The following is a 17443-nucleotide window of genomic DNA, read 5'->3' as shown; positions in this document are numbered from 1 at the left end:
CTCCTTACTTTCCTCCTGTGGCTGTGCAGCCTATGTGGGCTATTAAAGTAGTATAGTCTCCACAAGAAAAAAGAAAGGCTCTGGGTTTACACAGCGTTTAGAAGACTCCGGCACTCCCATGAAAACTTGAGTCAAATGAGGTTATAAATCAATAGCAGGGGAAAGGAACATGGTAATATATCACCAGAGGCTAATAAAAATCAGGAGAGACCTTTCTCATATATTTGCCACTCAGATAATCATAGCTGCAACTAGCTGCAACTAGCTGCAACTAGCTGCGTCCATGTTACCACTGTAGTGATGGTATAACTTCAGGGTTTACTGGCCTTTTTCTTTTCCAAACTGGTATGAAGAATAATGATTTAGAGTTACCCAGTGGCAAGGTAGATATTTTTGGGAATTCTTATACAACTTTCATTCACACCAGTCATGGAAACAGCTCCAACAGCAAAAAAGTCAGAACAGAAGGAAACTGGCAAGGTCCAACACTCACCGGGGATCCATCACTCCAGGACAGCCCACCATCAGGATCCAAACACTGCAAACCTATCCAGAAAGGCTGAGATGATGGGGATTTTTTTCTAGAGTGTGAAAAAACGTGTCATAGAGGAAGAGGATGTATATTGTTAGCTCTGTTAAATTTTGCAAGTTACGTGGGACTCTCACACTTATTGAAGACTTTACATAGAGTAGAAATTTTAAAAAGAGCAAAATGCTGTTGGTCAGCTAGTTCCCATTAGCAAGTAAGTGAAGTTCATGCCTTAAAATTTTCTACTTTGCAAATGGTTGTGTTGAAAACACAGCACATTATTGCTTTTCTTCGTTGATGTTGTGATTAAAGTGTTCTTTGAGAAATAAAATATTCAGGTTTGCTGGAAGTCACAATTTAGTTTCAAAACGGTTCAGGGAACAAATTTAGACATGAGTCTGAAGGAGAACACTCAAACAATTTGGTTGTTGAGTTGGGTTTTTTTTTAATTTAAAACATTTGTGGATGATGACAAATTTTAGGAACTCCAAAAATGTCTTTGAAAATGGTACCCATATGAAATATTTTCTCAGTTCTTTTTCTTATGACCACGATAATAAACAGATGTAGATTTTCAACTAATTATCTCAGGAGCAACACAAGAATATTTTTATTTATCCCTACATAAAGTATTGTTACACCAAAATATCAATTATTAGATATTTTGTTTGCTTACATTGTTAAGTTTTCTATCACTATTTGCTCTTCTTCACTTCTAATGGCAGCCAGGTCTCCTCCTATTTCTCTGCAGAAATCTCGGGCTTCAAACCATGTTTTCTTTTGGTTTTCTCCTCTCACAAAAACCTATAGATAAATTTTAAGGTAGAACACTATGTTTACAGCATGCTAAAAATAAATCTACTGACTGCCTTGTATAAGCAAAATAGGAAAATATTTCATTGCAGCCATTATATATAATATGGATTAAGGAGTATGCTACTTGAATAACCTTATGTATCACTGATAGAGTGATAATTGCAGTGATTTCCGTGAATAGTTGTGTTAAAGCTTACTACATTTGTGCAATAACGTGCCATTCTCTGAAGTTTAGACACCCTATCTATTTGGTGCTCTTCTGTCTCATGAGTAAGATTATTGGAAAAATTAATACTTACTCTGAAGCATGAATTAGTGCTATTGCTTGTGTCCCAACCCAAGGGACACCTGGAATCAAAAACGGTTTCAGGAGCAAGAGGAAGAGTAATTTTTTCAGCTAGTTTTTTGCAGAGAAATTTTGCCTTTACTTCACAGTTCTGAACATCCCATAGTCCAGCTGCATTCCCAGTCCTTAGGGCAACACAACCAGCTTCATTCCCTTTGTGAGATATAAAAGAAAATTGAAATGTGTTTTAAAGTGGTTCCCTTGACATTTTTACAACTCATGTGATTCATTTACAAAAGATTGTTTGAAATACTAAATGTAGTGTCTGCTCAAAGGTGGAGCTTTGTAAAAAGAGGAAACCAGCAAGTGGAGTCCTTCATCATCTTCCCTCCCCTTTGAAAAGCTTTACAAGTGCTTGAACAACCCCTCACCTGCCTCTTTCTTATGCCACTTACTGCAAGGATTTGGCAGCCTGTCACCGAGGCTGGAAAGGGCTGCACCCTTTCTGCTCAGTTTGATTTTGCTCTTGTAAGCAATGAGGAGCCAGAAAAGAAATATTTTCATGGCAGTTTATATCAAAGACACTCCTATTTCTGAGGCAGAATGTTCATATGTGTCATCATGGATGTGTTTTAGCAAAGTTGGGAAACAGTTTAGAATTACAACAGAAAGTCGTACAGGAAGTTCCTTAGTAGCATAAATTTACTCCAATGACAGAGTACCAGGCATTGCTGCATTCCAGTTTGTGTACAGAACACCTTCACCAGTCACCCACTTGAACATCCCTTGCTCTTCCATGTCTGAGAGACCAATCCAAAAGTAATTCTCAGAGCTCAGACCAACGAGGCTGGTCAGGTAGGCTTGCTCATATCTGAAATGACAGGAGTCAGATGGGGATTAGGCTTAGTTTACCTTTAGTCTGCCATTTCTTAGCACCCTAAACTACATGGGACTAGAATGAATGGAGTCTCCATTAGGTTTCCTTTTAAGTGGAAATATGTTGCTTAACCGGATAGCAGATGGAGTAGCCTCAATAGCAGGTGAAGCCATGCTGTATTGAGAAACTGCTCCTTACAGAAGAGAAGCAGCTGTGGTCTGTTTTTTCAGAGTAAAGTACTGGAAAACATGAATGTGTAAAATATATTTAGTTAGAAAAGACCTACTGTATTTACTGATTTTTTTTTTTTCAGAAAAGGATATTCTGGTTTTCTGGTTTCACACTTTTTTCCCAAAATGTTCACAACTATTTCATAAAATTACAAGATTATTCCATCAGATGTAAAGGTTTTAAACTCTCTTCATACCTGTCTCCGATACTTGCTAAATAACCACTGCTCCTTTCACAAGTTTTCTTTGCTTCTGAAAACGTTACAGAGGTATGTCCAACCAGGTAGCAGTAAAAACCATGTCTTTCCCAGCCCTATCAAGAACATGTGGAAATATATTTGCAGTAAAAAGAGTGTATGTTATAGTGCTTGAATTTCAGTGCCTTCTCTTAAATCAACATTTTTTTTAATATAACCTAATGCAGTAATATATTAATTTGAATTCCAGTGGACTAATGGAAATTAAGCTCAGTAAACATCCATAAAGAAGAGATTTAATGCATATGAGTCCCCCTTTTTTGACAATTAGTAACAGATAAATTTTAACTGATAAAAAAGTCAGAGGCACACAGAATGGAGAGTGTATTCAGAAGCGGGTAAGTAAAATACTTCCTTGCTCAGAACCGAAGAGAGTAGTTTGTGTTATAGTGAGATGCTGACTCAAGTTTCCTGATGTTTCTAGGCTAAAAGAACAGTAACTAGACTAATTAATTGATTTAACTCATCAGCTCGCCTAAAAAGTCTGACTGAAGAGGTAGCATAAAAACTATTGAAAAGCAAAATCCTAAAAATTACAGCTGAATTCCGAGTCACCTTTCCCTTCTATACCACTCATAAAGGCAACTTGATTGTTTTGATTTGGCTTCAATAGTGAGATTTGTCATCATCTTGCATCATGTCACACAGTCCAGAAAGGGTTGCGAGTGTCTACTACGTCTTAGATAACCACAGATGGTTGTAGAATATAACAAATAGGCAGAAAACCGCAGTAATGGCTTTAGCCTCTTTCACAGTTCTGGGAGATAATGGGCATGATGCATATTGACTAAAAAATTTCAAAATAACTTTATTTTAAGTAGGGGATTGTAGTGAAAATTATCACCCTAAATTTGATGTACAATCACTCTTGTTAGGGGGAAAAAAGAGAGTTTTGATGTCAAGTGGAGCTTGTGAAAACAATGGATTTTTGCTAAGCAAAGTCTTGGTAACGCTTTCTTCTTACCTTCAGGCAGGCAGGATCAGTCTTTACTGTCCCAGAAACTCCTTGTAGTGGGTTTCTTCTGCAGATGTAACCCAGCTTTTTGTCACAGGCACTGTCTGCCCAGTATCCATCCTAGATGCAGTTTGGGAAGAGGTGAAAAATAATGAGGCAGAACCTCTTTCGTTTAGAAATGTTATTGATTTTTTTGTTTAAGTATTGCTTCAATGGGAGAATAAAGATCTGTACTTTTTAATGAATTCCAAGTATTTGTGCTTAACTGTGAGGTTATGTTAAGCTAACTAAGTGTCACAGGCAGACTGTTAAGATTTGCTTGGCATATAATTTACATTCACAATCAGATATGAACATTGATCCAGTTATCTCTAATGTAATTTTAAAATTAATTTAGAACAGCCATCTTTCTGAGTCAATAAAGATACCATTCCCTGATTGATTTCTAAGTTGCATTCATAAAATAGAAACAAAAGTCAAATAGTATAGCACTACATAAATGTGGAATGATTTTACCTCTCCTGCCATAATGACACAATCCTCTTGCCCATTGATTGCATGGGTTGGTTCTCCAGGCAACCATTTGGTATATGTCACAGGAGTCCCATCACTCCACTCAAAGTACATTTGAGTGTTGAGGTCATTCAGACCAATCCACAGCTCATCCACAGCTTCTAAGCACAGAAATTCACCTTTGTTAGTACTTGAGTTGAAACAGTCCATAGGAGCAAGATTTTGTGGAGCTAAGCTGAAATTGTCATGTCACAATACAAATTCATCTAGATTAAATGACAGTGGAGATGTATTTTAAGATGTAATGCACATTCTTCTTTCAAGAAGTTAAAAAATGAGGTACCAGCAGGAAATGAGATTCCTCAGCTTTATCAATAAGTGCATTACTGTATCTATAGCTACAAGGTGTTTGAGGCAGATAATCTACCCAAATACTGCAGTAACTACAGCTGTTATTTCCTTCAAGTGATTTCATGCAGTGCAAAACAAAAAAAAAGCAAAATGAAAAGAATGAAAAAGAAAATTAAGAGAGCACTAATGATTCTGCTTATGTTTTTTTGGTGTTTGGTTTTCTTTTAACCTATATATCTGCAGGCTTCCCTATAAATATTCATGTCAAACAAATAAGAATTTTTTTTTTTTAAATCCTGTAAGATTTCTAATAATATAATTCTTCATTTGTACCAAAAACTGCCCCATAGAAATACTCACTGTAGCCAAGCTGAGACAGTATGAAGCCATGCTCCTCAGGGTTGTGGATACTGGCCAGATTGCCATTGCTCTTATTACAGGAAATTAGGGCTTCTCTCCATACTCTGGGGTCTCTATGAACCATGAAGCAGTGATCTCCATAGGGCAGCCATCCTTCTGGGCATTTAACAGGCTCTGCGTTCCCTGAAAATCGATAGATAATTCAAGTTTTTAAACAGTGTGAACTGAAATCTAGAGTAATTGCAATTACATTTTATATCACTTAATTAACTAATTAGAATGAAAATGGAGTGATTAAAAATAAGCAGTACTTCTATTCATTCTGCATACATATAAAACATTTTAGTCTGTTTGCTGTTGCACACTGTATTGTTACAGAAAACATACCGCCTTTAAACAAAAGAGGAAAATAATGGAACCAGTGGTAACTGAGCTTCACGAGTGTGAAATATTCACTTTTGGACAGAGAAATATTTTGGAATTCCCTGTATAGTGTTTTTTGCACTATATACCCCATCCAATTATGTTTTTCATATTTCATAAAGGCATTATTACTGCAGCACAAGTGATTCTCTGCACGTGTGGCTTTCCGTACTAAGTGTCATTAAATAAATCAGAGAAAAGCGTAGTAAAAAAGCGGTGAGAAGGAACTTGCTCTTTTTTGCCATCTTTCTAGGTTGCAGGCAATCCCACTGATAAGGTGGTTTGAGCCTGTTGGTGCCATCTCTCCAAGATTTCAGTGATAAGCCTCGGTGTTTTCATTAGATTGGACTGCAGGAAGGGTGTGAGGCATCTCTATCTTCACATCCATGCAGTCCATGATACTTTTGTGACAGCGTAGGGCTTAGACCAGTGCCTCTGGAATCGCGAATAATAACAGGAAATAAAAATTGCTTGAGTGGTTACTGGGTGACCACTCTCTATTATCTACTGGCAGTCCTGGTTAACTGGAGAAGTTCCAGCTGACTGGAAATTAGCAAATGTAACGCCCATCTACAAGAAGGGTCGGAAGGATGATCCAGGGAACTATAGGCCTGTCAGCCTGACCTCGGTGCCAGGCAAGGTGATGGAACAGATCATCCTGAGTGCCATTACACGGCACATGCAGGACAATCAGGGCATCGGGGCCAGCCAACATGGATTCATGAAAGGCAGGTCCTGCTCGACCAACCTGATCTCCTTCTATGACCAAGTGACCCACTTAGTAGATGAGGGCAGGGCTGTGGATGTAGTCTATCTAGACTTCAGTAAGGCATTCGACACTGTCTCCCACAGCATCCTCCTAGACAAACTAGCTGCCCGGGGCTTGGATGGGTGGACTCTTCGGTGGGTTAAAAACTGGCTGGATGGCCGAGCCCAGAGAGTGGTGGTGAATGGGGCAAAGGCCAACTGGCGGCCGGTCACTAGCGGTGTTCCCCAGGGCTCAGTTCTGGGGCCGGTGCTGTTCAATATCTTTATAGATGATCTAGACGTAGGGATTGAGTGCACCCTCAGCAAATTTGCAGATGACACCAAGCTGGGTGGGAGTGTTGATCTGCTGGAGGGTAGGAAGGCCCTACAGAGGGATTTGGACAGGTTAGATAGATGGGCCAAGACCAACGGCATGAGGTTCAACAAGAACAACCCCATGCAGCGCTACAGGCTGTGGGAAGAGTGGTTAGAAAGTGGCCCGGTGGAAAGAGACCTGGGGGTGCTGATGGACAGCCGGCTAAACATGAGCCAGCAGTGTGCCCAGGTGGCCAAGAAGGCCAATGGCATCCTGGCCTCTATTAGGAATAGCGTAGCCAGCCGGTCTAGGGAAGTGATCGTCCCTCTGTACTCGGCACTGGTGAGGCCGCACCCTGAGTACTGTGTCCAGTTCTGTGCCCCGCACTTCAAGAAAGATGTTGAGGTGTTGGAGTGAGTCCAGAGGAGGGCGACCAAGCTGGTGAAGGGTCTGGAGGGTCTGACCTACGAGGAACGGCTGAGGGAGCTGGGGTTGTTTAGCCTGGAGAAGAGGAGGCTCCGAGGTGACCTTATTGCAGTCTACAACTACCTGAAGGGAGGTTGTAGTGAAGTGGGAGTCAGCCTCTTCTCCCGGGCAACTAGCGATAGGACAAGAGGACATAGCCTCAAGCTTCGCCAGGGGAGGTTCAGGTTGGACATTAGGAAGAATTTCTTTTCATAAAGGGTTATTAGACATTGAAATGGGCTGCCCAGGGAGGTGGTGGAGTCACCATGTCTGGATGTGTTTAAGAAAAGACTGGACATGGCACTTAGTGCCATGGTCTAATTGACAGGGTGGTGTCAGGGCAACGGTTGGACTCGATGATCCCAGTGGTCTCTTCCAACCTGATTGATTCTGTGATTCTGTGATTCTGTGGTTCCAGGAACATTTCCAGTATTTAAATATATTTGGTTAAAGAGATAACAGTATGCTTTGTTCTGTGCCACTTATCAAAGCAGAAGACAAATGGCAATGCTTTTTTCTAATTTAAAATAGCCATGAAATTTCATTTTAGTGACCCAAATTCTGTCTTTATCAAAGGGCTTTTATTTGCTTGACATACCTGATGGAAGAATGAAAGGATCCAGTGTGGAGTTTTCCTTTTTACAGATATAGCCAACTTTCAGCTCACATGGCTGGTTTTCCCATTTAGCATCTCTTCTGGGATTTAATACTGCACAGAGTTTCTCAGGCTCAGGCTCAGGGCTTCCTTCATAGAATGAAAACCAAATTATTTTTATGTAGCACAGGTTTTATGTCAGCAGCTGAAAGATCAATTTGCTTCCAGCCTTTTCATGTGTCAATTACAGACTCATGACTTCATTACTACAGTTATCTTTCTACTGGAGATAAGGAAATGTAATTTAAAAGTACCCATCAAAACATTTCTTTAGGTGCTTGTTGCATAATTCACACTTTCTGCCATATTTGATTGCAGAATAGTGGTCTCAAAAATAAGACATTCCTATAAGTTCTGTGAAAATCGTTGGCTGGCACAGAGAAGAGAGGCTAAACTTTGAGCCTGCACTGATGGAAAGGCTGCAGCAAGTCCTTTCCTTGCCCTCCAGCCTGTTTAATCAGCCTGTGCATATGGGTCAGCCATACATCTGCTGAGGAATATGTAGCTCACAACCAGTTGCAGAATAAATTACGTTGTTGCCCAATCAGTAGATGCTGGACTGAAGAGTCCAGACATTGAAGGGGTACCTGGTGCTGCTACAGCTGCAATGCCATACACAGACTGTAGGAAATCAGAGTTCATAGCTTCGCAGCTCATGAAATATCTATTTTTATACAAAATTTGTGGTCAGAACCCAGTTATGCTAATAGGACTAAGTAATGAGCTTGAAACACTCAGTTACATTCATGAAATCAGAAGACACAGTTTGAGCTAATATCTTTGGGCAGGAACACAGTAAGGCAGCAACTTAACATAGTCCATATTCAGACAAGGAATTTTACAGATGTGAAGAGAGAAGAGCGTTCTTCAGAGTAAAGAGCCACCAGCTGATAACAATAAAAAGAAATTTCAAATCCTGAAAGTTGGAGTTCTAGCTCTGCATTGTAGAGCTAAATGAAGGTCAGTGAATTAATATTATTTGTTAAAAATATGAGAAAAAAGCAAAATGCCACCGATCTGTGGGATATGTTTTCTGGCAGTTGAGTAGGAAGTGGTGGGAACCTAGATTGGTCAAAGCCTGACAGGGTAGGGTTCCTCTTTATGGGAGCATGTTAAATGTCTTCTACTTTCTAGAGCTGTGTTTAGCAGAGCACAAAAAATAATAATATGGAATTCCTAAAATAAAATATAAGACCTATCTGTTGGATGAGGCATACCAAATCACGTGTAAAAACAAATCTCATTTCCACAATGCCCTTGCAGGGGAGCATTTCCTTTTTATGTCAGGTTCTGGTCCGGAAGCTTTCAGTGGTGTGCTGGAACAAAAAAAGTTACACGCCTTTCTGTTTGTCCCTTTGGCAACTTGGCTGCGGATTTGCTCCTTGCTGCAAGCTGAGCCTCAGCCTCCTCACGTACCCTCACACTTGCTGTGTGTCTCTCCCCTGCCTGCCTCTGCAACCAGCCCACCAGGAGGTTCTTCAGGACCATTGTCCTTGGGGAATGGGCAGTGTTTTCCTCTTCTCAGAGAGGTCCACAGTGCGATGACTTTTTTTTTTTCCCTCCCTCCAAAAGGTACAACTTATGATAATTTTGCAGTAAACTGGAAATGTGTAGATTAACTCATCATAATAGCCATCATGCAGGGACACAGGAACTCCAAGGCTGTGGGCTGCTTGACCTGAGAGCCAACTGCTCTTCTTCTCTGCAAGGCTTAAGGAATTTGACCAGCTCAGCAGAAGGTAGAAAACCCTCTACCAGACTCAGCAGCTCTGGGCTTTCCCTTCATCTTCTGTGCCAGATAAAAACAGGTGTCACCTTTGAGACTTGGGGAAGGCCAAAAGATGGAATATGTGTGCATTGATTCAGCAAGCAAACAGTCAGCATTTGCTGCAACCCACTGTTGTCATGGCAGTCATTAAGCGACTTTCAAAGATAAACTGCCAGTGCTGTGAACTCTATTTACAGTCTCTCTTGAACGTTAAAGAGGAGAGAAGAAAACAGGAAAAGCATAAAAAGTGAAGAGGAAGGCTTTGAAAGACTGATGCTCACTGACAGCTGAGTCCATGGAGGATGTGGGGTCTGATAGCCCTTGTGAGAGTTGAAGAAACGCAGAGGTTTTGACTGACTTGAAGGCATTCCTAGCACACTACAGCTCAACTAGTGCTTTTCACTTTATCTACTTCTGGTAGGAGATGAGTTTATTTAACTCTTCTGCTTGAAACTCCTTGTGATATATACAGTGAAAAGCATCATTCTCAGCTTTTTTAATGTCTCATAAGCCTTTCAACTCTATTTCCTTGTGTTCATGGGGATTATTACAGGACAGTAATTAATATGCATTCAGCATTCTGGTGGGAAAGATTCATTCAAAAAAACTTAAAAAACCAATTACTACCTTGTGCCCAGTTAAAGTATCTGAAGGGAATGCCACCGCTCCACTGCCAGCCGCTGTTGAGATTCAGGCTGTTAAGCCCAATCCAGAGAGAGGATCGCTTGCTGTCAATCAAATCTAGGTAACCAAAAGAGCTGAATTCTAGTGAGATTTGCTAGGAAATGCTCTGCATTTTCAAAGTTTGGAGGAAGATAATAAATGTCTGCTTAGTGATTTCTAAGTTCAGTCAAGAATCCATGTTTACTTGTAATAAACTCAGAGTTTATTCTATAGTTAAAGGCTAGAGAAAGGCAAAAGACTATTTTGCATATATTTTATCTGAATGTAATGCTATTCTACAGGTACATGTAAGCAATAAGCTTTGAAAACTAAAACACTGAATTGCTATTGTTAATATTTATGTAACAAGTTTGCTTGAGTGTGATGCAATTATTACAGGGCCTTCATTCTACAGAGTCTATGCATAAACCCAGAAAGTCTTTAGATTTTTAATAGTGTTTTGTACAAGATTTGTATGGTATTTCCAAGAATCAATTTCATTTGATATATGTGAAGAATACTGATTTCTTAACAAAAAAGTCATATAATGACTGCCTCCTATAATAACTTTCCTTCTTGTAAGGTCCCTTTCTGGGACCTTTCTGGTGTTTTCTGAGCTTGAGACAACTTTTGCTTAATTAGCCAGAAATTCTTAACTTTCTTTGAAAAAATAATAATAATAGAAATAATTTCAAATGGCAATTCTACAACTTACACAAGCTCCACCTATAAAAAGCTTAATTTACAGTAATTATGCTATTTCCATAACAGTAAATATGCTAATATTACATCAGCTATTCATTGTAATGTGATTAAAGCACTGAAACATTTGTAATGAGTCAAAAAAAATATTAGACACTGTTTTTACAGAATCTTGCTTATTAGTTCACCTCTTAGATACATTTGTTCATGTATCTCTGTGACACTTAATAATTCTGCATTCTGTTGCTGGCAGCTTTTCCTCGCTTGGTGCCACGTGAGAGCTGACTGGTAGTTTATCTGGTAGTAGGTTCCTGTCAAAGGATCTGTACTCCAAAACCTGCCATTGTCTGTGTGAGAGAAAGGAGATTTAGTATTGCAGTTTCTTATAAACACCTTACACAAACATGTTATGAGAAAATTTAACTGCAAGCTTACTTGGATTCTGGAGCAAATAAGGCTCAGACCCCCAAAACCCATACTCTTCCTTTAGCTTGCTCCTTGTTAAGTAAAAAAGGGTTTGCCATTGACATTAACAGAGATGGGCCTTTCATCCTTTATTTTCAGTTTCCCCTATCAAATCTGATAATCTCCAGGTGAAAAAAAATACTGTAAAGAGATCAATAAAGCAAAACTGCACCTTGGTCATTATCTACTGTGAAAACCTGTTCAGCAGCTCATAGGCTATGCCCAAATTAATTCTTGGCTGAAAGACAACTGAAATGAAAACATTTCCAATGATGGAAAGTTTGCTTTTCTAACTATGACATCATTAATTACATTTGCAATGCTACAGGCTTGGGGAAGAGTGGCTGGAAAGATGCCTGGTGGAAAAGGACCTGGGGGTGTTGGTCGATGGCCGGCTGAATATGAGCCAGCAGTGTGCCCAGGTGGCCAAGAAAGCCAACAGCAGAAATAGTGTGGCCAGCAGACTAGGGAAGTGATTGTCCCCCTGTACTCGGCACTGGTGAGGCCGCACTTTGAATATTGTGTTCAGTTTTAGACCCCCTGCTACAAGACAGACATTGAGGTGCTGAAAAGAGTCCAAAGAAGGGCAACGAAGCTTGTGAAGGGTCTGGAGCACAAGTCTTGTGAGGAGCAGCTGAGGGAATTGGGGTTGTTTAGCCTGGAGAAAAAGAGGCTGAGGGGAGACCTTATCACCCTCTAAAACTACCTGACAGGAGGTTGTAGCGAGGTGGGTGTTAGGCTCTTCTCCCAAGTAACAAGCAATAGGACAAAAGGAAACGGCCTCAAGTTGCACCTCAAGGGGAGGTTTAGATTGGATATTAGGAAAAAAATATTCACTGAAATGGTTGTCAAGCATTGGAACAGGCTGCCCAGGGAAGTGGTGGAGTCACCATCTCTGGAGGTATTTAAAAGCTGTGTAGATGTGGTGCTTAGGGGAATGGTTTAGTGGTGGACTTGGCAGTATTGGGTTAACAGTTGGACTCGATGATCTTAAAGGTCTTTTCCAACATAAATGATTATATGATTCTATGATTTTTTAAAGTGTATTCCTTATTTCTAGTCTGCATGTGTTTTAGGTAATTGGAATTTTGAAATCGTCTTCCGAGAGCTCACTGTTAGCAAAACTGTTGCCTGGGCAAGTGCTAATAAGCTGTGATTACCACTTCCCCTAATTTTCTCTTTTGTTGAGGAAGAGATACTGAATTTCTTGAATGATTCATTAGAAGAAATGTTTTCTGTTTTTTATTTTGTTTCTTTATTACTGATTCACTTCAGATTTTTAACATTATTTTTTAATTGTAGACTCAGGTGTTAGTGTTAGTGTCCCAACAATGTTATAATGCCAAATACTTCCTGTTTGCCAGTTTATATAGTGAGGATGTTCTGGGATTTTTCAAGCTACTGCATGCAATATTGCACCAGGAAATAATTTTCAGTAATACCAGTGAAAATGGTGGTGGTAGTTGGTGCTTGATAACGAGTTCAACCTTGGTTCGCAGAGCAATAAACCTATCAAAATGACAAATAGTGAGTCTGTGGTTTAGCACTGAAAAATTAGGTCTGAGGCAGCACTTTTAATATCTTCATTAACACCGTATTTTGGTGTCCTTCATCCTGCACTCAGATGCACATACATTTATCTGTTCAGATAATGTTAACGTTACAAGGGAAAGGTTGGCGATGCTGCTATTTCAAGAACTTTGAGCCAATCTTCTTATTTTGTGTCTTTCAGAAAAGAAACTACATCCTCCCGTGGACTGTAGACCAATCTTGTGATACAGAACAGGGATTTGCACGGGTAGAAAAGGTTATACTACTGTTACCACAAATAGCAATGAGGCAAGAAGAATTAGGCTGTGAGTAACATCTCAATTTTCAAATGATTTTATGCTGAATGCAGTCGTATTTAAACCATACTGTTTTTTTCCTGGGTGTTAGCTGCTGATGGACACACCAAGACAACTTTCAGCCTGACCGTAGGCTCATAGGAAACATTTTTGTTTCTTCTGTAAGGAATGTTATGGCATGGAAGAGACATTTTAGAGTAAAATAAAGTCATTACAAGGTTTTTCCCTTCCATATTAGTAACAGCATCTCAGTATTGATATATTTACCTAAGAGTGTTGTGTTATAGCATCTATGTCAGCATTTGGGACTTACTGCCAGTTGGACAGAACCCATACAAATGGTCCGTGTCGAAGTCAGGTGTTGTGGCACACCAAAGCAAGCCATCTGACCTGCCGGCAGCCGTGCACCCGGTGCGCCATTTCCCACTCAGCTGGAAGGGGAAGACACATGAAGCTCCGTTGGCATTTCCTAACAGCGTAAATAGATCTGAGGGGAGCAAAAGAGAAATGATAATATAGATACAAGAATCTGGGGGACCCAGTTCTCTACATATCAGTACTCTCCATAGAGTATGTGGAGAAAGTGTTACAAGTGTTACACGAGTGTAACTGGGGACCTACTGTCACCAGCTGTGTCTTCCAAGGAAGTTCTGGGTAGGTCTTGCAATTTACCATTAAGTTATGATATTGCCAGCTGTAATGGCTCAGATAGAGCAGTTTCATACTGTAGTCAAGAACTATGAAAAAACTGTAATGATTTTTGTCTCATATATTTAAAAATAATTTTCCAAAAAGAGCATTATTTTGTTTTTCATGTAGCTTAACTTCCCATCATTCACTAAAAATAAGTCATTGATTTAACTGTTAAATGTTCTGAGTCTTTTTGTCATCTGAAATCTTGTAGAGGAACTAAATGGTAGTGTGCATGGAATTATATCCTTGTATTTACTATAGGAGTATTAAACTTAAAGATTTTTGCCTTTCATGCAACAATGCTAATACAATTTCACTAGTACTAGTATACAGTTAAATAAAGCACTTTTATTAAAGCTAACAATTAAAAATAGCCTACCTCCCCCTTTTGCTTTAAAAGTAAAGAAAAAGCAAGGCAATTTTGCACATACTACATTCTCTCTGACGCTAAGCACCTGTATGCCTCCAGGATGGAGGAACGCAGACCTGAGTATGTGAATGAATCATCCTCCAGCCCAACATTGCCTGAGGTGGAACAGCTGATGTTAGACTAAGGGGAGCTGAAATCAAAAGACCCTATCCGTGAAGCAAACAAGTGGGTTCAAGACACCATAGAGATTAACCTTTAAACTTTACCTTCATGGCCTTTAGAACACAAATCATCCATGGTTCCATAGATCTTCCATTTATTCATCGCCGCTGATTCTGTGTTCAGCACGATATCGTCTTCTTTTCTTTTGCCAACACTGAGAAATAAATCTTCCCCTTGGATTGCCAAGGTTGCATTTCTGCACTCCCATTTCTGGAATTCACTTTTCTTATCGCAGGGGTACAAAGAAATTTTAGCCTGGTTTTGCTTGTAGAGCACTCCCAAACATTGTGCAAATGCCACGCTCATCACCTGGTGATCAGACACCCACCTGAATTTTTGTAAATCGGTGTTTCTGTTGCAAGCAGCTGTTGTGACTGGAGGAGAGCTCTGAGCAATTAAACAGAGCTTAGTATCCTCATTGTATATTAAAAATATTTCATTGTCTGTAAAACAATATAATCGGAATTAATGTATTTGTGGTGAGCACATGGTGAGGGGAGCTTCTGAGGAAAGAGATGTGCTGTTGTTTCTATGCTGATCTGACTCATGTCAGGAGGCTGTAAATCTGAGTCATTTTTGCAAAGATCAAACAGCATTTTCAAGACTTTTATTTCCTTCTGGGAAGGAAAAATAAGTGCAGCTCATGTAAATACAATACAGAGGAATAAGAGCGCATAAAGTACATTATGACAACTTCAAATATGTCATCATATAATGGAATTTTCATGAGTGTAGTGGATTTCGTTTTTCTAAATCCCTCCGGAAATACACATTTCTTTCAAGATTTCCAAAAGAAACGTGAAAATTTAGAAGTTTGCCATCACTTCGTGCACTATAGATTTAGCTCACGTTACATACATCTCCACGGGGCTCACAGTTAGTGAGTGAGCCTTCTGTGACTCTTGCTCCTTCTGTAATTGACATGTTCTGTTATGGTTTGGGCTTTTTTTTTTAAGGATTAAAAACTGTGGAACAGTGACTTACTATCTTGCCTTGTTCCAATGTCCTCTCATTAGTATGTCTATCATAAGAAGCCAACATAATTCTCACAATCAAATCATGAACTTTCTCACAAGAACCAACACTGGGCAGTATATAGAGGTAAAGATACTATAGGTGTGTGCTTGTGTGCCTGTGCATTGTTATGGAAAGACAATATGTGAATGCTAAACAAGCTAGCTAACATGCCCAGAGGATTGTAGGCAGCCTAATTTAGTAATTCATCAAGACAAGTAGGCCCTGCTGGGAAGGGCTGCCCAGTACTGCAGTTGTGCTGCCGACATGTAAAGCAGGTTGTTCAGTGCTGGGCATTGTCTGTGAACACAGCTGCCTGCTTTTCAAAACGTCAAGTAGCATACAGCTCCTGCTGGCTTTGGGTCATGAGGGAGTGAAATTTGGACTACAGGGAATATTCTAGGACCTATGGGACAGGAGGGCAAGGCTTTGCCCTTCAGGTCTCTGTGCCTCAAATTCCCACCTGGAAACAGAGATGTAGTATCACCCCAGTATCCATCCGAGAGAATAACCACATAACAGACCATGAGATACTCTTCCAAACACAAAAGTAACTTTGTAGGACAAGAGTAGGATGTTAGAGCGCAGCCAATGTTGAGTAGTGAACAGAGCAGGAAGTGTCTGGGAAATTCTGCGGAGCTATGACAGGAAGAATAGTTCTTGTTAGGATATCTGTATTTAATGCTTGAGCTCTCCCAAGAAGGCCCTGTATTACTTTGACCAGCTTATTAATCTATGGAAGTTTCACTTCTTCAGATCTAAATTTGGAGCTAAGACCTAGTTTCTTCTTTCCTTGTCCATTTAGACAGAAAGTTTTAAGTCTTATTAAATCTTCTGTTTCTTACTGCTGAGTAAGTGCTTCATGTAGTGCCCTAAGTTTCAGCTATTGCCCTTCATAGTATTTTTGGGTCTAATAATAGGAGTTCTTGCTGAAAACTGTGATGTTCATGCTTGGGATATCATGTCGGTTTGTGTCCCAGCTCGCAGAGCAGAAGGGGAGACGCTCTTTTTGCACAGGCTAGTGCTGGCACAGCTCACGGGGCACAGTGTCTGCTTTCAGAAGCTGTGATTTGTACCCCACTCTTCCACAAATCTGATTAATTGAAGGACAAAGGAAAAATGTCCTTGAACCTTATCACCATCCTTTCATCAAAAGGGAGCTGTGATCTGTCCTCGGTCAACTTCAGAGCCTTAACTACACCTCTCATCCTTACTCTGAAAGGCATAAAGGTTATTCCAGGGCTGTTCTTGACTCTGATCTTTTAAATATTTTTTCACTGGCATCTGCTCAGCCACAGTATTACATCTCACATCAATCCACAAGCTACATCTTATCCCACACAACCTCATCCTAAGGCTAGGAGATATGCATACAGCACCCTATTTAATTCCTTTCTCTTTTTTATTTTTTCAGAATTCAGTCACATATACAGACAAGGACTATGGAGCACAGTGTGAAGTCCATCTACTTCACAGAGCAGACATGACATAACCAATAATTAAGCTGTATCCAAAAGGAAATCTTTATCTGCATACATGACTCTGTCTTGACTTCTGATTCCTAGCTTTACCCCATCTTGACTTGTCCCCTCTCTTTAGAAGTGGACCAACATCTCTGTATCTGCATCTTTTCTAAACTTCTATGGACCCCTCCAGTTAAGATGAATATGAAATGTAGGGCAGTCAAGTTAAAGAGCCCGAGAAACAAGCAAGACAACAAAAACACCCACTTTCACATCCATTTTTGCAGGGGATAAAACACAAAGACTCACCGAGTGTCTGAAAAGCGGTGTGAACGAAAGAGAGGAAAACTAAGACTGTAGAAAAAATCAAGTGTTTCATTTCTTTCTTCTTATTCACAAAGAGATGAGCTGAAATTAATTGCTGCAGTAGAAGTCCTTAAGGAACCAGTTGGTGCT

The 17443-nt window shown here is 39.9% G+C and overlaps 1 protein-coding gene across 1 annotated transcript in view; it reads right to left on the bottom strand.

The window, feature by feature from the left end:
- Positions 1–17443, bottom strand: part of LOC137665412 (macrophage mannose receptor 1-like) — a 35192-nt gene extending 17749 nt beyond the window's left edge. The window contains exons 1-14 of the mRNA XM_068404362.1: positions 17297–17443; positions 14555–14953; positions 13539–13712; positions 11102–11260; positions 10176–10289; positions 7724–7870; positions 5175–5357; positions 4467–4624; positions 3960–4070; positions 2936–3051; positions 2354–2502; positions 1645–1844; positions 1206–1333; positions 494–581 (exon numbers count right to left, since the gene is read on the bottom strand). Coding sequence (XP_068260463.1) covers positions 494–581; positions 1206–1333; positions 1645–1844; positions 2354–2502; positions 2936–3051; positions 3960–4070; positions 4467–4624; positions 5175–5357; positions 7724–7870; positions 10176–10289; positions 11102–11260; positions 13539–13712; positions 14555–14953; positions 17297–17366 — 2196 coding nt within the window. The 5' untranslated portion in view covers positions 17367–17443. The remainder of the gene's footprint in view (positions 1–493; positions 582–1205; positions 1334–1644; positions 1845–2353; positions 2503–2935; positions 3052–3959; positions 4071–4466; positions 4625–5174; positions 5358–7723; positions 7871–10175; positions 10290–11101; positions 11261–13538; positions 13713–14554; positions 14954–17296) is intronic.

Source organism: Nyctibius grandis, chromosome 7, assembly GCF_013368605.1.
Source record: "Nyctibius grandis isolate bNycGra1 chromosome 7, bNycGra1.pri, whole genome shotgun sequence".
Taxonomy (NCBI): Eukaryota; Metazoa; Chordata; class Aves; order Nyctibiiformes; family Nyctibiidae; genus Nyctibius; species Nyctibius grandis.
The sequence above is the reverse complement of the archived record's forward strand: the minus strand, read 5'-3'. Positions and strand labels throughout refer to the sequence as shown.